The sequence below is a fragment of the Colletotrichum scovillei genome, assembly GCF_011075155.1.
Source record: "Colletotrichum scovillei strain TJNH1 chromosome Unknown Contig00006, whole genome shotgun sequence".
NCBI lineage: Eukaryota > Fungi > Ascomycota > Sordariomycetes > Glomerellales > Glomerellaceae > Colletotrichum > Colletotrichum scovillei.
In genome coordinates, this window is record NW_023336264.1 from 101,771 (window position 1) to 127,476 (window position 25,706).

A 25,706-nucleotide genomic window follows, 5' to 3' on the forward strand; every position below is an offset into this window, starting at 1 on the left:
CCTCCCTTTTGCCCCGTCTATGGGAACAAATCTGCAACGTCGTTCCAAGGTGATTGTTGTGGGTGTGTACAAAAGTATTGTATGCACTGCACATGTGGGCTATCCAGGATCTCTCACACACGTTCTGCGTCTGCGTCTGCGTCTGCGGCTAAAGAAAGATTGCCACCTGGCACCCCTGACATCAAGCATGCGACGAACGCCCGTCGAGACTCTTGGCCTCTTTTTTTTTTTTTCATCTTTTCTGACATGGATGGCGTGAAGGCGTCAACGGGGTGAGATGTGAGGTGTGAGCTTGAGGTCCCACGGGTGGTGGGGCTTGGCGCGGCATATCATGGACTTTGCCCGGAGCATGGGGGACGGGTGGGCATTGCATTGCATTATTCGATTGCTAAGAGAGAAACAAATCGGAGAGAGAGAATGCGGCGGTAGAAATCCCGCAAAGAGGAGGAATTGGAGTTGGATCTTATCTACCTGGTTAGAAGTAAGCATCTATACTGGCTCTCCTTCTCCATCCATGTCTATTTACGCCCATCTACCTGCAAACCTTTGACGGCTAGGGGGGTCCCGCTTGGGCGGCCCTCTTGTGGAAGAAAAAGCATCATCCTATGGGGTTCGGGCATGCCACCACGCCCCTCCTCTCTCTCTCTCTCTCTCTCCCCGTCCGTCCCTGGTATACTCCGGAGCAAACGTTACGGGAAGATGTGCGTGGCAGCTTGACAAAGTGCGAGCTGCCAAGGCTCTCGCTAAGCGTGATATCGACATGGCAATCTACAACCAGTAGCTGGTTGTAGAGACCCGATGGCAGTGAGATATCGTATTCGTGACATGCAATGCCGACATGCCTACCTTGCTTTGCCCCTCCGGTTTGCAGAGGTGATGGAGATGGCTTCGCCACACAAGACCAAGAGGTCGTCCTGGCTTGGCAGGCTGGGATCTGATATGCCAAGATATGGAAAAAAAAAATATGTTTGCTGATGCAAATGGGGGTATCATAATCGACAATGTCCGGTGAGGTATCCTCGCCCCCGCCGCACCGGAAATAACCAGGCTCCCAGCGAGCCGGAATTTGATACACTACGTTCTGGCTCTTCCGGAAATAAGAAGAGAGTGCAAAAGGAGGATATGCTGACCCGGACCGACCACGGATTGCGCGTCTCCCTTCAACAGGTGCCGTTCATAGCGAACGGTCCGGTCAAATGCTAGCTGCCCCGATGTCCGGAAGAGGGGCTCAGAAGTTGATAGCTGACGAGAAGAGGAAAAGAAGCGGGCAAGCTACATGTTGTGTAACCCGTGATGCACTCCAGTCACCAGCATTCTTGCTTCTGGCGGTCGTCTTATCCATGGACCAGTACCGGGGTGCTACTCATAAAAAGACGGTAATCAGCCAATTGAGGCAAGTATCGAGGATACAATCATCCAAGTCGTTGATGCACTGTCGTCGGCGCAATGCCGACTCCAAGGCGCTTTGCAAGTTCCTCAGCCCACCGGCGGGCATACCATTCTCTCTTCGCCTTGCCATCGCCAGCAAGACTCAATTGCCTCCATGAATCCTCGCCCAGTTCAGCTCTTACACTGGTGGCGGTTTTACCTTCGAGTCCGCACGGCACGAACCTCGCCCAAGGATTAAATGTCTCGTCACCATCGACGACGACGTCCACGTTCAGCGCCGTGCCGAGCCCAGAGATATGACGGCGTAGGTGAACGCCCATGGCGGCAATCTTGCGCTCCTGTCCTCCTGTTCGCTGCCTTGCGGCCTCGGCCCAAACTCCCGGATCGTCCTCGGAGAGGTACGTCTGGATCCCAGGTCCGTCAGCGAGGATCGCTTGTGTGGTCTCCTCCAGAAGTCGCGCGTAGGATCGGACGGTCAGCTGGGGATAGTATTTGCTGTGCAGGTCCAGTATCGGCCACAGGACGACCTGCCCAGGTCCATGGTATGTTGTCAATCCGCCGCGATCTGTCTCAATGACTTTGGGCGTGAATTGCCGCTCTCCTAAACTTGTTCCGCCATTTTTCACCCCTGCCGCGGCCTTCATCTCTTCGATGACAGTCAAAGGCTGTTGAAGCCGTTCCAGCTGCTCGGGTAGTAAGGTCTTTTGGCGTCGGCCGAGCGTATACGTTGGTGCCGGAGTGAAAGATAGGACGAGCGGCGACGGAGGGCGGGAGTTCGGGGCCGACTTCCAGTCGAGGAAGGCCTGACGTAAGGCAGTTTGAAACTCTGAAGCCGAGTGATACGACGGGAAATCGTTCGAATCAGAACCGTCGAGGTGAAGGTGTCGCAATGCGCTCGGTTCGGCGCCGTCGTCTTCAGGGAAGACCAACTTCGAGATTGGCGTTGAGGAGCTCCATCTTGCCTGTCGCGAGATGATACCAGGTATCTGATTAGCTGTGCGTGTGAGGCTTGGAGTTCGAAAGGTACAAATCCGGCATGCGGTTCGAAGGGTCCCCATCGGCTCGCGTGTTGTCGGAGGTTGCTGTGGACTTGAACGGAGTTTGTCGACGAAGATTGTGGCTGAGGTGAAGTCGTGCGCAAGCTGCCCGGAGCTCGAACAAAGTTTAGCGGAACGAGCCGGCTGGAACTGTCATCGGTACGTATCTTATCGATAGAGTTGGGCTATCGGCAAACGCACAAGCCACCTTCCGTCATAGGTACCGTGAGATGGGCGTAGGGTTCATGATCCTTCAGAACCCACGGCCTGTTACCGCATCCAGGTCGTTTTCTGAGCAATCGTTACCGATAAGGTGTGGCCTCTGTCCGCGCTGGTCGCCTCACATCAACTGTCACGTCGTCAAGTTCATTCAGCTCATCGGTAGGTACGCTCCCACGGTTCTATGTCGTGCTTGAGCGGGAGTGCGTTCACGATTGCCTCAAGGTCCCTCGGTATGTTTGTGGCTTCATTGCGAGTCGGTTACGAGTCGTCATTATGTCATCTGTATAAGCTAGGTAGGTCTTGTCAGCTCGTGTCCGCGCTGCATGTGCGTGCCATTGGACATCCAAGACACGATGCCGTAACTTCCTTGAGATGGTGAGACACTTGTGCGTTTTTCCATAACTCAATGCCCTCTTAATGACGGCTTGCCCTTTTCTTGGAAAGCACGATGCCCTATTGTCCGTCGAGCTCTAGCCCACACAGTAAAACCAGCTGGACCAGGTTCGCTTCTTTCCAGCTATGATACCGTCACCCAGCTCTTCATGATGATGACATTGAGATGCCTTGTCAAGCTGAGAAGATGTCTCGTATGGAGCTCGAAGTCTGGTAGTGTGCCGAGCCGACGCCGGCGTACGACCAAGTGGGGTTACCGGATGCACCGAGTCGATCTGGCGCCGATGGTCTCAAGAGCACGACGGACAAGCCAGGTGTTTCTTATTTGTCAGTCACAAAGGGACTTCGAAAGGAGAGGTCTTCTGAGTTGGGGCCCAATAGCGAGGAGAATCGAAACCGAAGTCGAAGTAAGCAGTGCGTTTGTCAAGCTGCGAGGGAGAAGTCAGAGTGCCCGTCCCATCCGGCGGTTGACGCGAGAGCACACAAGCTAAGCCTCTGTGTGTGCGAGCTGGTGGGTGGAATATTTGCAACACGACATCTGAGCCACAGTAGTACACATCGCCTTGGTCCAGGCCGCGCAAGATATCAAGACAACAGATTCATCCCGATATGATGCCATCGAATCTTGCGAAGACAGGTGGGTTGGTAGTGGTTCAAATGTCAAGATGCAGACCACCCCTCACACGTTGGACACTCTGGGAGCTGGGCCAGACGCGCAAGTCTCGGCAAGTTGGTCAAGGATGGCGGAAACAAGGTGTTCTACCTCGGCATGCAGGGTGCTGCTGGACGGACAAAGACCCTGCATCTAGCAGTCCGAGGAGACGAGCCACTCAACTCGAGAAGTAACGTCCGGCGTTTCGTCCCACAGTGTTGACAATAGGATAGGTATCAGTGTTTCCAGTCAAAGGGTGAGCAATTGTTCGGGTCCAGCCGTCCGCTTTGGCATGCCGCACGTGAGGTTTTCATCGGATGGGTTGAAGTTCAGCAAACGCTGGGCCGAAGCACCAGACGAAGAAGCCGCAGCCATGTGCTTTTCATCCGAACCCAAACAGAACCTGGAAGGATCCTAGAAGAATATCCGTACGGAGCACAGAATACTGAGATGCAAGTTGACAGTCCCAGGCCTTACTTCGATGAAGCATCTGAGCGGAAGATTGCCAGCCTTGTTCGGAGCCTGAAGAAGATTAGCGTTTTGACGATCACGACCGAAGGAGACGATGGAGCCTTGAAGATGCAAGCAGCCAGCGAGGGGTCAGAGTGCGAGGAACTGAATCATGACGAACGATGTGGTTGGCCCGGTGCGAAGAGAGAAAAGCCAGGGGGGAGAGGAGCTGGAAGAGGATGTTGGATGACGTCGTGGCAGGGTGGGGGCTGGGCCGAGGAAGGTCCCTGCGCTGGCAGTCGGTGACTGGCGTGCGCGACGAATCACAGTGGCTCAGGAGAACCAGGCGCTAGGGGGGACGGTCCAGCGCTGTTGCCCAGCAAGGTCTCGGTTGACGGCGGGTTCTCCGTATGCGACGGAATATCAACTGTACGTTTAACGTGCAGAAGCACGTATGTATCCACAGTCCGTCTGATATTCTGCACCGTCAGGTGGATCCCGGCAGTGGCTCGGTGGTGTCGTCATGGCCCACCCGACGCATGCGCTGTTCAGCAGGTGGGCAGCGACCAACACCGGACCCAACTCCACGAGCAGCAAGCTTAGCTGCTGCTTCCTTCCATCCAAGGCTCCAAGCAGCCAAAAGTCGCAGGAGCTGCGGTCAGTCGGGGCCTCACTTTAGGTACACAGTAATGTAGGTAGGTACTGAAGACCGGGGGGCTCCTTCTCTCCCCGCTAGCTAGTTTGGCTTCGTACCCTGGTACCTACCTGAAGTAGGTACATCGTACGCGCAGTCCCGAGTCTGGTTTGGCGTCGGCTGTCTGAATTTCTGAATTTGGTTTGCATCATCTGATTGCTCGCCCGTCGTCCAATTCTTTATTCCTTACTTTTCCCTCCCAGACCCCCGACCTACGGATACTCTCATCTCTTCTGCCAGCTCAGTCTCTAGGAACACTAATCCTGCACTCCCACCAGCCTTGTTGCAATCTCGGTCCGCCTATGAGCCGCTTGACCTGCCTTACAGAACCAACAAGTCGGTCAAACGAATCATCCAGACAGCGAGAGACATCAATAACCCCGGCATCCCTACCTCTACCCTTCCTATAGTTCCCTCCAAGCTATTGCTGCCGGGTTTTGAACAAGGGTCGGAAGCAAACAGAAAACAACCCCAGAAACATAAACCAGAGACAACCCGCCTCACCCTGTCATAGCTCCCTCGTCCCTCTGAAACACTTTTTGCGAATCCGGTGAGTTTTCCTATTGCTTGTCATCAACGCCATAGCCTACCTCCCCCCCAAGTGACGAGTGTAGAATTGCGATTGTGTACACACCCGTACGCCATCCACTTTGTCCTTCCCAAGCCAAATTAACCACTTCTCCATTACCTTGCATTCCTGCACAACCCCGGCCGCCCAAAAAAGACACAATCGCTGAGTACAAATCCCTACAGGTCTCCGCCGACCCTCTCCTCCCAGCCATCGCAAAGAATCGCAAACACCACCCTTCGGAGAACCAAAAAGGCAATCCAACACACAGCCCAACCGAATCGCAGCAATGGTTAAACGTGAGTACTCTATCCTTGTTCCCGCCCTTGCGCCGCGAAACATACTCCAGAGTCCCAGCCGCAGACTGACACAGCATCATTCCAGACGCCCCGCTCGGCACTGCTGCCATCGTTTTCCTCTCGGGCTCCATCGTCCTGCTGCTCTTCGTCATTCTCTCTGCTGTCCGCGACGCCGCGCCCCTCAACAACACCTTTTTCCTCGAGGCTGACACCACCGGTATTACCGGCGCACGCAACGGACTGACGCGATGGAACTACTTCTACTACTGCAATGATCAGAACGCAGAGTGCTGGGGTGCCTGGCCTGCCCCGGCCTTTGGCTGGGCTTGGGGCCGTGATGCGGCCAACGTTCCCACCGGTCTTTCAGGTAGCCACGGAGGCGGCACCACCAGCACCGAGTACTTCTACATGTGGCGCTTCGGCTGGGTCACGTACCTGATTGCCCTCTTCTTTATGGCTCTGGCCTGGTTCGCCAGCTTCCTCGCCTGCTGCGGTCGTCTCGGCGCCGCTGTCGCCGGCCTGGTCTCCGCCTCGGCTCTCTTCTTCCTGACCGTTGCCGCCTCTTTGATGACGTACGTCCCACCACAGTTGATCCATCGTCTCATTTTATTCACAGTGACTGACGTTTCTAAATAGCGCAACATTCGTCAAGGCACGCAACGCTTTCCAGGCCGAAGGTCGCGAGGCCCACATTGGCACCTACGCCTTTGGCTTCACCTGGGGAGCCTGGGCCGCTCTTCTCATCGCGACCCTCCTGTTCTGCATCGGCATCCGCGGCGACAAGGGCTACTCTGGAGGCAGCCGCTTCAGCCGCAAGCGCAGCACTCGCAGCCGCCAGTCGTTCGACGTCAACAGCAGCCGCCGTGTCAAGGAAGACTACGCATAAGTCAGCTGCTGGCCGTTCACAGCAAAGGAGCACCACGAATATACTCGCAACATTTCCCAATCTTGGGGACCATTCCAACGTGTAAAGGATGTTGTATTAATGATATGTCCATCGTGTGTGTTGTATTTACGCGATCATGTTATCTTGTTTCTGCATTTCGCTGGCGTTTTGGAAGAGCCGCATACACCCATGAGGTCTTCCTAGGATGGATTGATGGTCAACCTCTTGTCCATGGCCTTGGAGTTATGCGTCTATTAGTCCCCGGCACCAACATATACCACTCTTTAGGTCTACTTCAAACTAATAGACTAATACCGTAAAACTTTGTCACTCCAGATCACTTGAATCGTGTGCCCTATGTTTGGCGATGTTTCCTCCAACGATGAGAATTTACAACGTATAAGTATAAGAGTTACGCAGCGCTCAACAGCCACCCCACAAGCGCTGTATAAGACTGAGTGAATTAGTTTGTAATGCTCTCACTTCTGTCGCAACTTGCTTACCCATGAGTAATGTTCCACGTACTTTTTCCTTACGTGAACCCGCTACGTATCACACGTTGCACTGAATAGGTCTGTATGCTTTCGGGACTCCTTTTCGATTGGATTGTGACGAAAGACAGGTTTCTCTAGGCAAAGGTACTTGATTGATTGGGTCGCTCCTTTACTTTAGAAATATTTCACTCAAAAAGGTCCATTGCTTCCCACCAGCTCTGCTCACATGCATCAGGTCTTGTCCTCGCTGCTCCTTGTCTACATGCTAAATCGCACCACACGTGTACACACACACATAACACAGGATTTTACGTCGATTGCATCTCAGGATCTCTCGACACCTCAGTTGCCTTTTTGTCATCTTGAAGTTCTTCTTTCTTTCTGTCCCGTTGCCATGCCACCCAGCCCATCCGTCGTATATGCTCCTTTCGTTGTGAATCCTCCCACACCCAGTAAACCATCATGACCATCATTCCGTGATTCAAGGAAAAGGGGAGTGGCAAAATTGCCCATCAAGAAAGGGAAACGCCATCCATGTCGTATACTGGACGTTTCCAAAAGGCCGTGGAGCCTACCACTCAACGCGAGAAGCAACACAGAAAACCCACCCCAATCGTCGAAAACAAACACTCCTTGCCAACCAGTAGTATATGCTGATGATGCAATGTAGAAATACTTGGATTGAGGGTATGAGACAAAGCAAAGAAAAGAAAAAAGATGAAAAGTGCAAAGGGCCGAATAAAAAGACTAACGGAGGCCAGCTCGGTCAGCATGGGAATTTGTGAATGTCATAAACCTCCCCCGCCGACGACGTGGCCTCGGCCTACTTTTTTTTTCTCTCAACAACTCCTATTCCAGCATACCACCAGCTCCGACCACAGGGCTCGCGGCCGGAGACTGTAATGGAGCAGCGTGCAGTGCCGGTTTGGCGGCCGGAGCGATGAGACCTGCGCGCTTCCGCTCCAACACCGACTTGACCCAGTCCGCGACTTCTTCATCCTCGGTGCCAGAGGAGAGGGAGAGCTTGCCGACGGCATCTGCTACGGCCTCAGCCTCCTCTCCCTCTTCTGCCTCCTCGGTAATCGTCTCAATCTTGGAGAAGGGCGCCATCCAAGGGTGTTGGAGCAGCGCCGCGTAGGTTGGACGATCCTTCGGAATCTTGTTGAGGCACTTGCGGACAAAGTCGTGTGCGGTGCTGGAGTAACCTTCTTCTGGCAGGCCTGGGGGCTCTCCCTCAACAATAGCCTGTCACCAAATTAGCTAGCGTCTCTCAGCAGTGATCAGTATACTTACACTCAGCTGGCTGAAAATCGTCGACGAAACCTCCGGCGGGTAGGGGTATCGCCCCAAGGCGCACTCGATCACTGTCAAACCGAGACTCCAGATATCGCTCTGCACGCTGTATGTGCCATCGGCGCCAGCAGTCATACCTCCTCCTGAGATACGTTCCGGTGCCATGTAACTCTGGCAACCAATGTTGGTTTTGGCGATACTCGCAACAAGGTTTCCACTGACGCCAAAATCGCAAATCTTGACTTGGCCTCTAGTATTGGCCAGGATGTTGGTGGGTTTAACATCACGGTGAATGATGTTATGCTCGTCCTTCAAAGACTTGAGGCCCATCACCGTGGAGTATGTAATCTTTTGTAGTACGCCTTCGGGAATACCACCATCGTACAGCTTGTCGATCGATCCACCGTCCATGTGCTCAATGCACATGTAGACAGCACCCTCTTGGAAGAAGGCTCCATAGAAGTCAATGATGTAGGGCGATATACACTCGTGTAGGATAACGAGCTCCTTGAGAATGGTCGTGAACTTGGCCTCTTCCAGTTCTAACCGAATCTCCTTCATCGCCATCACCCTGCCGGTACCTTCGGTGGATGCTGAGACTGGTGATGATTCGATTGATGTGTCGGCATGGCGGATGGGTGATGGGTCCGACTGTGACGAGTTCAAGTTCGGGTTCTTGAAACCGCCCAGTCCAGATCCAAACCTCGGGACTCTAGGCTTTGTATGCCTCACTTTGTAGACGGTACCATAGTTACCCTTGCCAAGCTCGTCCAAGACCTCCACTTCGTCTAGCGAAATGGTGAAAGCTGTGCCATTGGCAAAGTTAACACCATTCTTGGTGATAGTCGCAGCACCGTCGAACGTAATCCACCCCTTCTCCGAATCAATGTATTTCTTGAACTCGTCCATCTTAGACCCAGTCGTTCCGTTGGGTGCACCGCTCCCGTTATTGGAAGGACCGTGGATATCAGACAACTTCGGCGCGGTCGGAGAGGCAGGCGAAGGACCACCGCCCATGTCGGAAAGTTTCATCATGGGTCCACGCCTGGCTGCAAGAGATGGTTTCGTTGGGATAACCGGGGCAGAGCGTGGCATACCACCAGGGGATGGGCGAACCATACCAGCAGGCAGCTTCAGCCCTCCAGGTATTCCGCCAGGTAACCCTCCGGGAGAGCCTTGTCGTGGGACTGGAGATTGCGGCGAGCTTGCCATGTTATTGGGAGGAGGTTGTGAGCCAGCAGGCTTGCCCATGCGCTGAGCGTGAAGCGCCCTTGCCCTTGCCATGACTTCGTTCATGGCACCACCACCCATACTCATCATAGAAGCGGTAGGCGGCGGACGGCGTGCGTTGCTCAGCATGCCCAATGGTGTCGAAGACGGAGTCATATTTTGGGGATCGGAGACGGTGCGAAGCGACGGGAGACGTTTGGGTACTTCTGAAGGGGATTCCGAGGGGCCTTCGAGTGGGGTGCTGGCCTCGGAAGAGTCGGCGGAACCGGGCGACGTAGGGCTGCCGAGTCCGTCTCTGTCGCCAACGTAGCCATCGGGGGTGGCAGGCATGGAGTCTGGAGTATTTAGGTCCGTCATTGCGAGGTATGAATTGACCTTGGCGGTGACCTGATGCTATCGATGGTCGATGGGAATGGGTGGGCGAATGAGTCGACTGCAGGCAATGTCTCGGATAACCCTATAGCATGTGCGGCAGGTGATGGACCGGGACGGTAGGGTGCGGGAGGACAAAAGTCGGGCACGCGATAGATATCGAAATATCGTCAAGTCCGGTCGCACGCGGGGTGCTAGGGAGACAGGAGGGTCGATCGCTCAGAGGTAAGCGGTGGCAGAGGATCGAAAACTCGAGGGTTGTAGCGAAATGCTGCCGCGGGGTCTAGACGCGGCGGTTTTGGTAGTGTGGCCTGCTGCGCAGTCGGGGTCGGGGTTGCGACCGGGGCGGTGGCAAGGGCAAACTCTAAGTCGGAAAATGGCAGAGAATGCGCGAGCGGGCTAGGCCGGCCAGTCCGATTTTGTTGAGCTGTAGCGGTCGTCTGATGGCTTACTGGCTTGTGAGTCCAATGTCCAATGCTGAGCAGAGAAATAGGGAGAGGAGAGACGGATGGTGAAAGAGAGAGAGGAGTGTATGGGGAGTGGTGGGGCGAGAGGAGAGTGAGTTAGTGAGTGACGGAGTGAGGGTGATGAGAAAAGAAGTGAATATGCGAGGGTGGATGCGGCGTTTAAGGGGAGAGAGAGATGAGGGAGGCTGAGGTATGATAGAGTGAGGAGAATGGATAGGTATCGAGAAGAAAGGTAGAGAAGGCAAAGCGAGGTACGGATAGAGAGGCCGACATATGATGTCCTCGTTGGACCTTGTCTGTCGCTTTTGCTCTATTCAAGAACCCAAAAAGAGGTTGGCGGCGGGGCATGAATTAGACGAGGGAAAATGGGTTCGAAGTCGCAACGCAATTTTGGTGCAAACGTCACAGATGCAGCGCAGCCCGGAAGTACTTTGGCCATCTGTCGTCGAGTAGGGGTACATGGGACCATCCGTGACGACCTACACAGTATACGCAGTAACCTTAGTCACTCCTCCACGAGCTGAAGAGAGCATCTCAGCAGTGAGGTGGGTGGCTCGTGAGAAATTCCAGGCGGGGGATTACGGAATTGAGGTAAGGTACATGGACGTGCTTGCCAGGACTGGATAACTGGGCAGACGATGGAGCAGACAACAAGGTATTTGCTCCATCTTTCTTGTACCTGTACCTTCCGTCCACTGTGGATGCACCATACGCTTGTACTCATCCAGCAAGGTCAACGTCTGCCTCTACTTCTGCCCCGGTGCCTGCCTCTGAGCAATCGAGCAGAATTGCGGAAGGAGGAGAAGAGAAACAAAAGGGCTTAAATGCACCGCTTGATGGGAGAGAGTGAACTGGAACTGGACGGGATCGGGGAGTTGAGGAAACTTGAGGCTCACCAATCAACCAATCTCTGGTGAAAATCTAAAGACTGAACCGTAGAGGGTGTTGAGTGCCAGAGGTCGAATGCCTATGTTGCTCTGCGCGTGTTTGTATGTAGGGCATCCGTCTGCGTGCACGGAGAGAGGCCAAGTGATGGACGAGTTCAGATGGGAAGAGGGGGGCGAACTAGTAGAGCATATATAGAATCTACAAATCTATTAGGTAGTCCCTGATAGATAGAGTTGCACGCTGCAGCAGGGCAGAAATAGTCGAAAGATATGTGGGATGTGTCAAGATGAACGGGATCAAAAAAAAGGCACAAGGGGCACTTTGGGCGCCAACGTCCAGGTTGTGGCTGTTGAGATTGACCTTGACGTTGACTGCTATTCTGTTAATTACGGTACCAAGATGGAAGATCCAGGATGCAGTCTCCGTAAAACGCGGCCCATACTCCCTACTTTACCTACTCCGTAAAGATACCTTACATCAAAAGCAATCTCACACCGGGCATTATTGACGGTACGTATGCCCAGAGACACTCAATTCCCGTACTTTTGGTAGGTATCTCAGCCGCGTCCAGTTAATGATACCTAGCAAAGCAGGTAGGTAGGTACACCCCCAATGTGCCGGAACGTCTGCTTCCTGCCTTTGCCTTCCAATTGCCCACTCAACAAGGTACATTGGTACGAGAAACGAAACTTACCAAAAAAGAGGCAGGAGAGGCTCGTCGTGTCATCCACAATCAGGTCAGGTACCTTAGCACCGTTCCGGTTCCATGCTGTTCTTCTTCGGTGGGACCTGACGGCTGTCCGGCAGTCCAGACTTCAATGTTGGTCAGTCAATAACACTCAATAATCTGAGGGTCTAAAGGGAGAAGATCCCTGCCTTGGCTTTACAGCTACAGACATCAGGCAAGGTCAGGGAAGGCAGCTTGGGCAGATGCGTCGCAAAAAGAAACAAAAACCACATATCAAGCCTTCCCGGTGTGCAATAGCAGCGCAACAGTAGCGCAACAACAAGTTCTCTCTCAACCTGGGTAGGCCTCGCAGTACTCTCCCGAGTCCCAAGCATGAAGGGAAAGCGTCCTTCCATCCGCCCTGCCCTGACTCCCTGAGCCCTGAACGATATGCACATCCGCATATGCAGCGTCTGTCTCTTGGAGAGCACCGCCACCTGCATCACCGCCCAGTCTAACCAACTTCCTCCCGGCTTCTTCCAGGACATCGTGCATCCGGTGACAGCGGTCCACTCCAATCGTTTCCCAAGAGCTACCCACGCATCGTCAGTCAGTTCTCACCATTGCGACAGTTCGACTACCTCCCTCACACTGCACCAAACGATGAGATGCCCTGCGTCTACGGCAGCAACCAGCAGCCACCCAGAGATACTTGTGTGACTCGGCTGTCGCAAGGGGACCAGGAGCATGGAGTCATTCGAACCCCCTCAAGCAGGCTCTGTGGCTCTTTAGTGATCATTGCAGGGGACCATCAGCAAGGTTTTTCCGCACATCACCTCTCGACGGTGGACGCGCCTGCATATGTGCTCCATGCATTATGCTCCATCTGCTAAGGATACTCGCTCCAGTGACGGGAATGACTGAGCTAGCTTCTGTACATCAAGAGTGAGAATCACAACGCTCATCTCACCTTGCGGAAACCTGCTAACTTCGTCGCGATGTTTCTGAAAATAGCACATGCAACGGCCAGAGTGATGTAACTCGCAGCTCGGAACCGAGCCGGTCTACAGACCCCTACCTCAACCAAAGCGATAGTAGCCACCAAGCAGACAAAACCCAGACACAAGCAACGGACGACTAGACCGTTTCTGTCTTACACCGCAACAACAGCTGCATTCTTTTTTCCCTCGACACCTCTCACGATGCGGCCCCCACAAACACAGCACATTACATAGGGACGCATCGGACATGACTTCTGGCGCCCGGCGGAGGGCTTGCCTGTTGAAGGCAAAGCAAACGATTGGCGAAGGCGGCACTGTCATGCGGTCGAAGCACCCGCCAGGAGGGACGACGACGGGCAGTTTAAGATGAAAGCTGCATATTCCCCCGTTGACGCTAGTCTCTTAGACCGCAAAGTACCGTGCCGAAGCAGCGACCATCTGAATTTGCGCATGGCATCCTCGACCTCGTCAACCAATGATCGAGCCGACTTGATAGAAGCCCTTCGAAAGAGCAGGACGAAGGTTGGCTCTGTTCTCTGCTTGGTAGGTCTCTGTTGGAGAATGCTTGCCTTTGACAAGTTTGATAGTGACGGCCCCTCAGCGCCAGTGTCATCCATACCCCGGTCACTGATCCTGGCCCCCTCTTCCGGCGTCTCGCAATTCGTCAATTTGCTATGGGGTCGTCACTGAGGAGTGATGACGTTGATGGAGTAAGAGGGAGTTCCACGAGTCGCAAAGAGCAACGCCAACGACAGACTGAGGAAAACTTGTGGCTTGAAGTTTTGAACGGACGAGCGTAATTTCCTGTGGGAGGCTCACTACACTCGCGCTACTGGCTACTTAGCCCGTACAACGTCTCCTGGCGAGGTTCGACCCCCACCGCAACTCTTCGTCGTTGGAGCACGTCTTCCCATCGCGGATCCGGGATGAGCAGGTCACAGTAGGCATGGTTTGCAGGCTGCTAACCTCGAAAAGGTTACGGTTATAGACGATACCATCAGATGGTTTCCCCAAAGCAAGAGAAGGTCGAGATGGGCTTTGCATCATTGTTATGCACTGGGTATTGGGAATTCATGGAAGAAACGGCATGCCACAAGGACGATTTCCCATCGACTGATGACGTTTTCTCCCGGCGTCCAGAACATGGGCACGGTACGTACATTTGCTTTCCCCAAAGGACCTATGGAACAGGGCAGCTTGTTGAGTACCTCACTAGGTAAGGTACTGTGATGCCTTATCTTATCAGCATCAGCGGACAATTACCTCCGCCTGACATCATCGAGGTACGAAATTGTTCTCTGCATTTCGTCCAATCGCAGTTCGACCGGAACCTCGCCCGCGTCTATGCGATTCGCTGACGTCTTCGTTGTGCAAACTAACAGCCAAGGTACCTAGGTACCTTGATTGTCAAGTAAGGCGTCGTCGGTCGGAGCGTCTGAGCATCTCGAAACCACCACGGCTTGGGCGGGCGTGATCGCGGAAACACAAGATACCAGCGAGCAAAATCCCATGACCTGATCTGCGAGATCTGGAATACGGAATCTAGAATACGGTGAACGAAAGCAGAATCCAGACTCTGGGCACGTTTTCTGATCTCATCCACAGCCGCCACTCGCTACGGCCTACCCTCGATCATCGCCTCACAGCCCCCCGGGGGAAATATGCAGTTTCAAAGTCTAACGGTCCACGCAGTCGAAAATGATTCAAGGGTCCTCTAACTTTTTACATAGTGTTTTGATGCCCTGATGCCCAAGAGAAAATGTTACCCTCCAAAAAGATCTGCCTCTTGAGGGGACACAGCCAGAAGAGCTAAGGCTGGACGCCGCGCAAACCGGACCAATCCTGTCGCGCAGTCGACCGGAGCTCTCGCCGATGGCCGTCGAAAGTGGCAAACGCTGTCAAAACAGAGTATCCCATGGTAAATTGTAGTGTAGTTCAGCTCGCCAGGGAAGGCCCTGCAGTGTCAAGGAGAAGCGTAAACTCAATGGCAAGCGGCCTCCGAGGTGTTGCAATTGCCGACCGTATCTCCTATCAATTCCGCGTCTCTTGCCCCAGTCGACGAACATTTGTAATCGTCTTGTTGAAGTTGTCGACTTTGTCGATATCTGGACCGGGGAGAAGCAGAGCGAAAAGGATGAACCCGCTGTCGTCATCAGCCACATGGTTTCGCCACCTGCACTCTGCTCATCCGTCGTGCCACAAAGCAACCACAAGCACCGCAGAGATCATCCTCGATTCTCCACATCTGTCATCTGTTTCACTTTGATGTCTTGTCCAGTCTTGCCCAGTGTGACTCTTCTTTCCCCCACGCCGCTTGTCGATCACCTCCTTTAATGCAAGTGTGTGTAAGCTCATGTGCTCTGCTGACAGCTTCCGATAATCTCGATGTCGAACAAGACCGTAATGTTGAGCATCTTCGGCGCATGATGGGATGCTGATTGATATCATGCATCTAATTTTTGTGCATATCACTTGTTCATCAAATCTTTTGAGGTACGTAGCCGAAAATCTGGCGATTGATGTAATGCAAGTTGTAGACGTATATCTTGTTCATCCTCCGAATAACATGTCTATTACGTCAAGGTCGCAAGCTAGCACATGAAGAGACATCGAAACGTCAACCACAAGCATGGTATTACGATTTTTTCTTCTTCTTCTTTTTATGGGGGAGATCTCAGTGCTGACGGCATTGAAGCCTGGACGATAGGTCCGCTGCCGTCTGTAGAATCAACCGGGAGTATTGAAGCATCGTGAAATAGATGATATAATTTTGAAGACTGCAGATGGCGTTCATAGCAAACTGGGCCAACTAGGTCAATCGATGTTATTTCCCTCATCTCGATGTGCCCGGTGCATAGATCTCCAGACTGAGCACACTTGCAATCTGTGAGCCATCTTTCGTGATGTGGAACTAACTGGGTGATAATAATCACGTTTTGCGTAGATGGGCTAATCATTGAGGTGCTGAACACTTGGAATAGTCATGGCATTCGACATGGAAGATTCCCATCACTGATCTATTCGCACCCACGTCATATATCTCGCGCTCTGTTGGTCTCGATATACCTTCGGCCTCTGGTTATATCGACATACATCTGAAAGCCTCGAATGCAAGATCCTGGATAGGCTACGCTCACCAACGGAAGGAGAAGCTGAATATGAACATGAGGCATCTCGGGCAAGCGGTCAGCCTGATGTACCCACGTGGCTAGCGCTGCAGAAGGAAGGAACGGCGATTCACCTCAAATTTACCTTACGAGGAGCAATTGAGTACGATCTTGGACTGAGAAGAGGAAAATTAGATGATTGTTTTTGTTGCGTCATTCGGAGATTGGTATCGACCATCTACCGCGTTGTCAATGATTCCAACAAATCAGCCAAATACAGTCTACGATACTGATTACGAAGAGCTTCCCCGTCTACCTTCTCAACTGCCGGCATCGAGTCGTAGATTACTGGCCGGACCGCTGCCACCGGGCTGGTGAAGTGATCTCGCATGATCACGATAATGAGTAGGAACGTTATCAGACTTACCTGCAGCCAGAAATTTCGGAAAGGCTGCCTCATACTGCCTATTCAACGTCAATATTCTTTACGTTCACCTGCGTAAAGGGGCAAACGATCCGAAGCAGGGATCCAGAGCTGGAGATCCAGAGCTGGTCTTAGGAACGGAAAGAAATCACACAGAAGAAAGAGCCGCTGATTGATGGAAATTGGCCACTAGCCCTCGTTTTCATGAAGATGTATGTAAGGGAAGGAAGTCATCGTAATCTCGAAAGGGTTCTCATCACCTAGATATTCAAATTAGTATATCGAAGCCGCGACGATGCCAAGTGGGCAGTACTGACCTCCGTATGGGAATGGTGAAGCTCTTGCCGCAGCTCAATCTGGCTCGTAGCCGATCTTTCCTTGCCTTCCTTCCTTCCTTATTTCCCTTCCATCCACAATGAGAGTCTTAACGAGACGGGCCAGGCTTCTTCAAAAGGACAAAGTCCTCCTCGACAACTTTGTCATCCTTGGCCGGCGGATCCTCATAGTAAGGGTCCCAGCAGTCGTCATACTCGTCATCGTCCGCGGTCTCGAGGGAGCTCGCGTGCTGAGGACGAGGCTTGACGACGCGACGAGGCTTCTCGTGCTGCTGGTGCTGTGCGGTGGAAGCGCGGGCAACTTTGCCCGCAGGGCCAGCAAGCTTGCTGTCCTCGTTCTTCGTATCGGCCATCTGTAGAGTCTTCTCCTCTTTCTGCTTCTTCTTCTGATCGACAGTCTCGTTGCTCTTCATGTTGGGCTTGCTGTGAGTTGCGTTGTGGTGTGGTGTATAGCAGGTGTCTTGATTGATTTTGTATAGCAACTTGAAGGATTTTGAGAAGAGGTTTTGTTTCTTCGATGGTCCTCGACGAAACGAGAAGGTGAGGACACTCTCAAGGCTGCCCGGTCAACCGCATTATCGTGGGCCTCAGGACGTCTTCTTGGGCCCGTTGTAAGGGTTTTGTATGAACTACGACATCTGCAGTAAACCCTCGGCGCGAAGAGAGACATACTGGATCGGGAGAACAAAAGCAAACAGCCTGCAACCAGCGGTCTCTTCATCGTTCAGAAGAGCCAGTCCCACGGCATTATGTATAGGTGTTATCCGATTGTACTCAATGATTTTGGACAATGGCTGTGAACGTCACCAGTTAACCTGAAGCTGCTCGTCTCGCTCACAAGGAACGAAAGTTATGAGTGAAAGCCCGAGAAATAGCTATTTTATTTCTGCAAACACTCGTCTGCCTACTTCAAAGGATGCTGAGACGGGCCCTAGAGCAGCTCAACAACTGAAAAAAGAGAAAGAAACTACGTGAAAGCATCAGCACATTTATCTACCAAGTGATTGCCTTCCTAAGTACCTGCAAGTACAGGGCTTCGAAGACGGGAGATCGCAGAACCTGCCAAGACGCATGTTCGATACTCAAAGGACCATCACAGAAGAATCGGGAAGACTGTATGTAGCATTAAACGTTTCGCCTGGCTGCAATACCAACGAGATACCGCGCATGGTTGGAAGCAACGGGCAATGTGGAGTATGTCTTGGCGATCTGATAACAAAATCATCCAAAGTGTAGCAGCCAAGTCGTTTCTGCATAGCCTCATGTTCTCTGTTTGTATTGAACCCGACTTGGCGCGGTGGAAGCCTGATCTTCCGGCTCGAGATATCTTTTCTCGTCATACATCTGACACGACCAGACAACGGACTGAGAGCAGTGACCTGAATATGGTAGCTGTAGTCGAGAAGGAGAAAGCATCTACCTTGATGGAACATCTGTGCGTACGTTTGGTAAAGCTCAAAGCTACCGTTTCCATCATGGGCAAAGTTGAGGAGAAACGGCGGGGTGATGGGGAATGCAACAGCCTCACTTCGGATGTGCATGCAAAATAGCTAAGTAGGAGGGCAAACGCAGCCGAGTGTTCCCTCCCTGAAGTCGCTGCGGACCGCGGCCACGAAGCTTAAGTTGCCGGCAAGACCCTTGAGTAGTTGGGCTCCGAGGCAGCTTGCGGCGGTATCGGGACCAAATCTTGACCGCACAGCCCAGGGTGCGGGAACTATCAGCGTAGAGATGAGATGGCGAAGCAAGCAAGCGCTCGGTGATGGTGTCTGGGCAGCAATGTGGCTGATGTGGTATTCTTTTTGCACCCCAAATCTTGGGGAAAAGAGAAAGGCAAGATAGTTGTGTGTTGGGAAGCAAGAAATGGGTTCCGCCGTGTGCTAAATGGGAGGCTAACAGAGGTGAAGTTCCCGAAACGAACGTGTGCTTCTCAACCGCTGCAACCTGACGTACAGCATGCGTACCTGCGGAACGCGGGAGACGATCTGATGTGTCTGTGGATGCGGGTGCGGGTGTCTCTCGGAGAAGGATCGTCAGGTGTGGCATCCCATCCCGAATGGATACTCTCTAAGGTAGTGTAGGTACTCCGTATACTCTGTATGGAGTACGGACTCATGGAGTACCATTCGAACAATTTCTTGGTAGGTATCCGTGCCTGGTGGGTGTACTGCCGTAAAAGTCGTGAACGTCTGGCGATGCAAGGTCGTGTGCCGATGTGCAACATTATCAGACAACGGATGAATCAAGAAAGATGGGGGGCGGAAAACCGGAAACGGCCAACGGCAGGGGATTGACTCCTAGAGCTAAGCAAGGGACGAGAGAGAGAAACGGTGGTGAATGGATGGATTAAATGGCGGATTGCGTCGCAGTCGGAGGTGTCGCAGCAGCTATCGGTAAGGAAGAAGGCCAAAGGCGAGGGGCCACGTCGGGTCCGTCATGTCAACGGGAGCTGGCGACGTCAGGGCAATTTCGATTTCGATTCGACGCCATTGCCAAGGCGCCGTGTAATACGCTGCGCCTGTTGTGCCAAGAGCCAGTCGGTCAGGTCAGTTGGTTGTTCTGTGAGGCGCTTGCTTCTGGGTGCATATTGATGATGTGCTTCCTGTTGGACCCGTTTGGTGTTGTTTTTGCCACCAGGACATACTTGTATGTACAACGCAGCGGCTGCCTCCCTCGAATATCTCTTGTGGGCTCGCATGGTCTGTAAGAAATGGAAGAAGTTAACTTGATGAACAATGGCAGTGCACAGATGGAAGGGAGGGGAGGAAGATGGCACGGATGGGAACCTACAACCTAAGCGTACTGGTAGAACGGAGCAAGAATAGCCGGGGTGCCTTGCATGCAGAGTTTTGCGGGTTGCAAGACGCAGCAAGAAGCAACAGGGTGGTGGCAGCTCAGTTTCGGCATGAGTTGCTCAGAGGCACAGAACGGAGACATGCTCCTGCTGCTGTTGCTGCTGGAGCTGGGAGCCCGGCGTCATCGTGGGCTCATTCGCGCTCCTGATTGGGCGCCAAGTGTTTCTTAGCGGGAGGTGTCCGTTACCTTAGTGCCTTCCACTACGCAGTGGGTGGGTGGCTGCCAGGGTGCCAGGTTGCGGCTTGTCGCTGAGTGTGTTGCGCATCCCCACTGGGGGGAAGGTGTCAAGGTTGCGCCGCTGCACCATCTGCGTAACTGATACGGTCCAGTCTGAGGTGGTCTGGGAGTCTGGACTTTACCTTAAGGTACCTTACTGCGAAAAGCTGGCAAGAACAGGCAGTAAAAGTATCCGTAGCAGGCAGAAACGGCAAAAACGGAGGTGACGGAATCTGGGGCTGTTCCCAAACAGTGAGCTGTCGCGCTGAAGTGGCACACTGCGAGCCGCCCTCATCCCTGGAGACCTCAGCCTGGGCAGCCCAGCCCAGCCCAGTTGGTACGCCGCCATCGCCATTTTTTGCGCCGTGATTAGCTCGCCTCGACTACGTACCTGCTTTTTTCTTTCCTTTATCAATCTACCCACTCGGACCAACCTCATATCATCGTGCCTTCCCTTCTGTGGCTGAGAACTCCCGGTCCTTCAACAATCACCTTTACCTTTATTCTGCCTTTCCCTTCTTCCATCTTTTCCCCCTCCCACACCTTGTCCATCAACTTGATTACTGCACGTGCTTCCTTTCCTCAACGATTCTCTACCAAACGACGAACAGCGACACCAACACACTAATACTACCTACCTTCGCACTTCCTCATGTCTCTTGCTGCCAGAGAATGAGAGCTTGGTCGCAATCTTCTGGAAAAGGCCGAACTCTACTGTGGAGGCCCGACACATACCACCGATAATTCCGACATCCAACGAAAAACCCGATCGCCGACTTCAACACCGTACCTTAACTCTTTCAGTTGCGATCCGTCCCATCGCCGACTATCCGAAACATTCACATCGTGCTGCTTGGGCCCGATTACAAGGTCAACGCGCCGCGCCAAGCCTCTCAAGAACGTTCCATCAGCTTTGGCCGCTCAGGACCTCCGTCCTGAAGCCCTTTCCATCTCCGCCGTAACCTTCCTTCAACCTCGACATCCGCAGTCTCCGTCTTTGCGCTCTCTTTTAATATCCACGGCCCAGAATGGACCAACAATACTTGACGTCGCCGACGTCGTTTCGACTGGCAGATATGGCTCAAAACGTATACGAAATGCCCCTCATGGCTATGAAGAAGCCTCACGATTCACACCCCTCCATGGGCAATTTGGTTCTTCTCGTCTTCGAGGCTGTCCTCGAAGTCGTGTGCGTGAGCTTGCCGGGCTACATCATTGCCCGTCTTGGCCACTTTGATGCTGAAAAGCAAAAGTTCTTGGCCAACCTCAATGTCATGCTGTTCACGCCATGTCTTAGTATGTCTATAGTTCCACCTCGTCTGCACGATAGCGTCCAAGTAGCCTTACTGACAGTGTTCACAAGTCTTTACCAAGTTGGCTTCGCAACTCAATGCCGACAAGCTCCTCGATCTCGCTGTAATCCCCATCATCTTCATCATCCAGACTCTTGTCTCCTGGCTCGTCGCTACCGGCGTCGCCCGCGGCTTTGGCTTCAACCGCCGCGCTACTAACTTTGTCACGGCCATGGGAGTCTTTGGAAACTCAAACTCCCTGCCCATCTCCATGATCTTGTCCCTGTCGCAAACTATCAAGGGGCTGCATTGGGACAAGATTCCCGGGGATAACGATGACGAGGTCGGTGCCCGTGGTATTCTATACCTCTTGATCTTCCAGCAGCTCGGTCAGTTGGTGCGCTGGAGCTGGGGCTACCACGTGCTGCTTGCTCCCAAGGACAAGTATCCCGAGTACCAGGACGAGCGCGTTGAGGAGGGACAATACCCGGGAGATCGCGAGACCGCTCCCCTATTGAATGAGTACGATGACGGCACCGCTACTTCTCGTAGTCACTCGAGTGATGACCTGTCCAACTATGAGCCGGCTGGTCGCACCCCTGTTGCTAGCAGATCCAGAGCCTCCCCCGCCGATACCGAAGACGAGGACGACGACTACCTTCCCAAGAAGCCGATGAAGACCAACGGTCTCGCACCCCTCAATGGTAACCACCCCGTTTTCGACGGAAGTGGCGATGAGATATCGTCCTTTCCCCGCATTCGTAATACGGATGAACCCGAAATCCCCGAGGGAGTCAAAGGCTACCCTAGCCGCATTAAGAACGCCTTCAATAACGCCGTCACCTCTGCTAAGCAATCGACATCAAACTTCTTTGCGAGAGTCTACAACAGTTTGCCGATCCCCTTCAAGACGATTCTCTCGGCCCTAAGCCGCTTCGCCGGCAAGTTTTACAACTTTTTGTGGGAGTTCATGAACCCGCCTCTGTGGGCCATGCTCAGCGCCGTTGTTGTTGCCTCTGTCCCGGCTCTGCAGAAGATCTTTTTCGAAGAGGGATCCTTCATCAAGAACAGTTTCACGGATGCTGTTCAGTCCAGTGGTGGCGTCGCTGTGCCCTTGATCCTGGTTGTTCTTGGTGCCAACCTCGCTCGCAACACGCAAAAGAGCGAGAAGATGCGGGATCCTGAGGAGGACCAGATCGGAACCAAGCTCCTTGTCGCATCCTTGGTGTGCCGCATGCTCCTGCCGACTTTGATCATGACTCCTATTCTGGCCGTCTTCGCCAAGTATGTGCCAGTCAGCATTCTGGATGACCCCATCTTTGTCATCGTCTGCTTCTTGTTGACCGGCGCCCCGAGTGCTCTCCAACTGGCTCAGATTTGTCAAATCAACGAGGTTTACGAAAGTGTCATGTCGAGAATCCTCTTCCAGAGCTACGTTATCTGGTATGTAGCCAAATGTGTCCGGATTTCTTCCTCTGTATATACTAACAAGTGTCGTAGGATTCTTCCATCAACCTTGGTGCTCGTCATGTGCGCTTTGGAGGTCGTAGAGTGGGCCGCATAGGCTCCCTGGTGATTTCTTTTGTTCTGGCGGAGGGCACAAGGTAGTAGGCAATATAATGGTGCCGTTGATTTTCAACAGAAATGGTTGAGGCGTTCAGGTACCCTCAAGACACGACGTGGCTCGGGGCAAAAGCAAAACATGAATTGGCCCTTTGCCATGTATTATTACAGCACAAGCGGATTGGGAGGCAGTGGACTCCTGCGTACTCTGAGTCTGAGATATCAGGTTTTTTGACGGGATTTGTTTTCGTCATCGACGTTTAGCAATGTTACAGCGAGTGTACATAGTAATAATAGGAATCTGTACATTGTCATGGAACTTCGTCCTGATTATCTGCCTGTATACTATTCCCTGTATTTGATGTTCGATACTGGTTGAATTCCATACAAGCAACTCACTTCCATAAGTCTCGTCCTCGTTTCGGGCGCTCAATACCACGTAAGAATCATACTGGAAGACACTGATCACTAACTCGAGGAGGCTACAAAAAGAACCAAATCAGAGAATGAAACCTGAAATGTTGAAGAGTAAGGCAAGGCGTAGGCATACTGCGGTTCGGCTGATCTAGAGCCACGTCGACAGCATAATTTCAAACGGAGTACGTTGAACTAATGTTGTTTTACCTCCATCTTCCGCATCTAGATGCCTGTGCAAGTAAAATGAACGAACCGCAGTTGCCCGTTGACCGAACCCCACCGAGACGCGTACTGTGTAGGTACTTGCCAGCTCGGTGTGGATCCATCGATATCACGTGATCACACGTCAGTCCTGGCACGGCAGGAAAGAGGGTCGCGGTTTGCGACGCCTTGGTCAATTTCGTCAACCTGTCAACCAAGATTTTGTCCCAAACCAAGCAACCATGGCGTCCCGAACGAGATCGCTCTCTCGCGACCGCTACCGCGACCATTCTCGGTCATTGACACCGCTGTCAGACCGGTCTCGCTCCCCAGTCCGTCGTCATACGTATGATTCGCGATCTCCGTCGCGTTCTAGATCTCCCACGCCGCGACGAAATGGCAGACAGAGAAGCGAAAGCCACAGCCGGAGCCGTGGAAGAAGCGCTAGTCCTGCCATCAGAAGCACCAAGGTGAACTTATTCTCTTGCCCTATTAATCACTCGCGCTGTTATTTTCCAGGCTGCTGACTCTGCATTGAATTAGATTGTTGTCGAGCGATTGACCAAGAATATCAATGAAGCCCATTTGGAGGAGATCTTTGGCCAATTCGGGCACATCAAGGATCTTGACCTGCCCATTAATAGAACTCGTCAGTATCTGTCCCCACAAGGTCGACTTGAACGGCCTCCAAATAAATCCCTGCTACATGAGGCTGACATTCCTTTTCCTCCAGACGGCACTAACCGCGGCACTGCTTACATCCTATTCGATACCGAGGCCGATGCTGAGGATGCCATTGCCCACATGCATGAGGCACAGCTTGACGGCGCGGTAATCAACGTTTCAATCGTCCTTCCCCGGCGCAAAATGTCCCCAGCACCTCCTGCCGCTCGACGTGGCGGAGGCTCCGATGCCAGAGGCGGCCGTGGGGGAAGAGCCCAGGGCGGATTCCACGGTGGTGGAGGAGGCGGACCCGGTCCTTTTGGCCAGAACGGTCCCCGACGGGGTGCATCATCACCTCAGGGTCGCTTTGGCCCCAGATCAGACACCTACCGGCCTCGATCGCTCTCGCGTTCCCCAAGCCGATCTCCTGTCGCTGCTCCCCCGTCCAGAGCCGGTGGTGGAAGCAGATACCGAAGCCGTTCACGATCATACTCTCGGTCTCCATCACCACCCCCGAGACGTGGAGGAGGTGCACGCGGTAACGACCGTAACCGCCGAAGAAGGAGCCCGAGTCGAGACAGCTACGATAGCTACGATAGCCGTCGATCCCGGTCCCCGAGCCGTAGTCGTGATCGTGGCGGTCGCGGCGGCGGCGGCGGTGGCCGTAGGTACAGATGAGTCAAGTTTGGAGCACCGCTGGGCGAGATGGGTTTGGTTTGTGATTTCTCTTTCAGGCGTTATGAGGAACGAGGAAAAGTCGGCTGGGATACCCTAAGGCGGGCGGCGGGCGTGGGCATTTCAGTCAACCCGTAAGACCTGATCATGCCTGCACGTATTCTCAGCTAATAATGCGTAGACGAATGCTTAGATTGCTGGATCTTCACACATGTTTCACGCCCTATCTCGACTGGTGACTCGATGCCATGAGTCTCCCTTGCCCGCGGAATTTACTGTGTTTTTTTTGACATCTTCGGCTTGCAGAGCTGTACTACACCTGATCACTAATCAAAAAAAGCCTGCAATTGTCAAGTGATAACCTCGCGCGTGGATCAAGCGTTGCGTATAGGCTTACGCCGGAGCTTCGTATGTTGCAAACTGGCAACACGATTTATTTATTTCGGTTGGTCTGAGCAGGCTGATTGGATGGTATTATGGCGAATAGGAGGGCGTAGTGCGAAGATCGGTCAGTCCTATTTCGGTGCTTTTCGCCTTTGCCGCAATCCTTTAGCCGATAGAGCCAACCCGGTGAGTGCAATGCTGTGGAGTCTTGCCGGCCGTTCCCGCGATACATCACGGTTCTCAAAGGTTCCTGCGCTTTCGACAAAGTTCCCGGTCATCTCGAAGAGTCACCAAGTCTAAGCAAGGGCTAAACCTGTCCGAGTTCTGCTTCGGCGGTTGCGACTGAGTGTACTCTCGGGCGGAGAAAGTGGATGCGGTTTGGGCTCGATTTGGTATCATGTGAGCTTACACAACCTCACAGAACGCACCTATCTTGGTCTCCGCCCGACTAGCATTTCCAGAGATGCAGATCAACCGATGTTGCCTACGTCCATGATGCCTTTCACAGCGATTCGATGTTGAGTCAGCTTCCATACATGGTTATTTTTGACTCCCGCAGAGCGAATCGACATCG

The 25,706-nt window shown here is 53.1% G+C and overlaps 6 protein-coding genes across 6 annotated transcripts; 3 read left to right on the forward strand and 3 right to left on the reverse strand.

The window, feature by feature from the left end:
* Positions 1-494: 494 nt before the first annotated feature.
* HER10_EVM0005949 (uncharacterized protein) lies at positions 495-4,241 on the reverse strand. Its single transcript, XM_035475550.1, has one exon. The coding sequence runs from the start codon at positions 2,445-2,447 to the stop codon at positions 1,413-1,415; it is 1,035 nt and encodes a 344-aa protein (XP_035332703.1). The 5' UTR covers positions 2,448-4,241; the 3' UTR covers positions 495-1,412.
* Positions 4,242-4,792: 551 nt separating this feature from the next.
* Positions 4,793-6,926, forward strand: HER10_EVM0001876 (SUR7 protein). The gene is made up of 3 exons (XM_035482873.1): positions 4,793-5,704; positions 5,790-6,276; positions 6,341-6,926. The coding sequence occupies exons 1-3, from the start codon at positions 5,695-5,697 to the stop codon at positions 6,588-6,590; spliced, it is 747 nt and encodes a 248-aa protein (XP_035332218.1). The 5' UTR covers positions 4,793-5,694; the 3' UTR covers positions 6,591-6,926.
* Positions 6,927-7,213: 287 nt separating this feature from the next.
* On the reverse strand, positions 7,214-11,520 carry HER10_EVM0002638 (uncharacterized protein). Its single transcript, XM_035472342.1, has 2 exons — positions 8,378-11,520; positions 7,214-8,329 (listed from the first exon to the last, which is right to left on the reverse strand). Exons 1-2 carry the CDS (start codon positions 9,962-9,964, stop codon positions 7,934-7,936), a joined length of 1,983 nt encoding a protein of 660 aa, XP_035332304.1. The 5' UTR covers positions 9,965-11,520; the 3' UTR covers positions 7,214-7,933.
* Positions 11,521-16,957: 5,437 nt separating this feature from the next.
* On the reverse strand, positions 16,958-17,281 carry HER10_EVM0007226 (uncharacterized protein; the record flags this gene model as incomplete). Its single annotated transcript, XM_035476788.1, has 1 exon — positions 16,958-17,281. One exon carries the CDS (start codon positions 17,279-17,281, stop codon positions 16,958-16,960), a length of 324 nt encoding a protein of 107 aa, XP_035332850.1.
* Positions 17,282-20,215: 2,934 nt separating this feature from the next.
* HER10_EVM0007730 (membrane transporter) lies at positions 20,216-23,090 on the forward strand. The gene is made up of 3 exons (XM_035477275.1): positions 20,216-21,233; positions 21,301-22,672; positions 22,730-23,090. Exons 1-3 carry the CDS (start codon positions 20,966-20,968, stop codon positions 22,791-22,793), a joined length of 1,704 nt encoding a protein of 567 aa, XP_035332915.1. The 5' UTR covers positions 20,216-20,965; the 3' UTR covers positions 22,794-23,090.
* Positions 23,091-23,624: 534 nt separating this feature from the next.
* On the forward strand, positions 23,625-25,419 carry HER10_EVM0004566 (RNA recognition domain-containing protein). The gene is made up of 3 exons (XM_035474205.1): positions 23,625-23,880; positions 23,954-24,059; positions 24,144-25,419. The coding sequence occupies exons 1-3, from the start codon at positions 23,653-23,655 to the stop codon at positions 24,749-24,751; spliced, it is 942 nt and encodes a 313-aa protein (XP_035332515.1). The 5' UTR covers positions 23,625-23,652; the 3' UTR covers positions 24,752-25,419.
* The last annotated feature ends 287 nt before the right edge of the window (positions 25,420-25,706 follow it).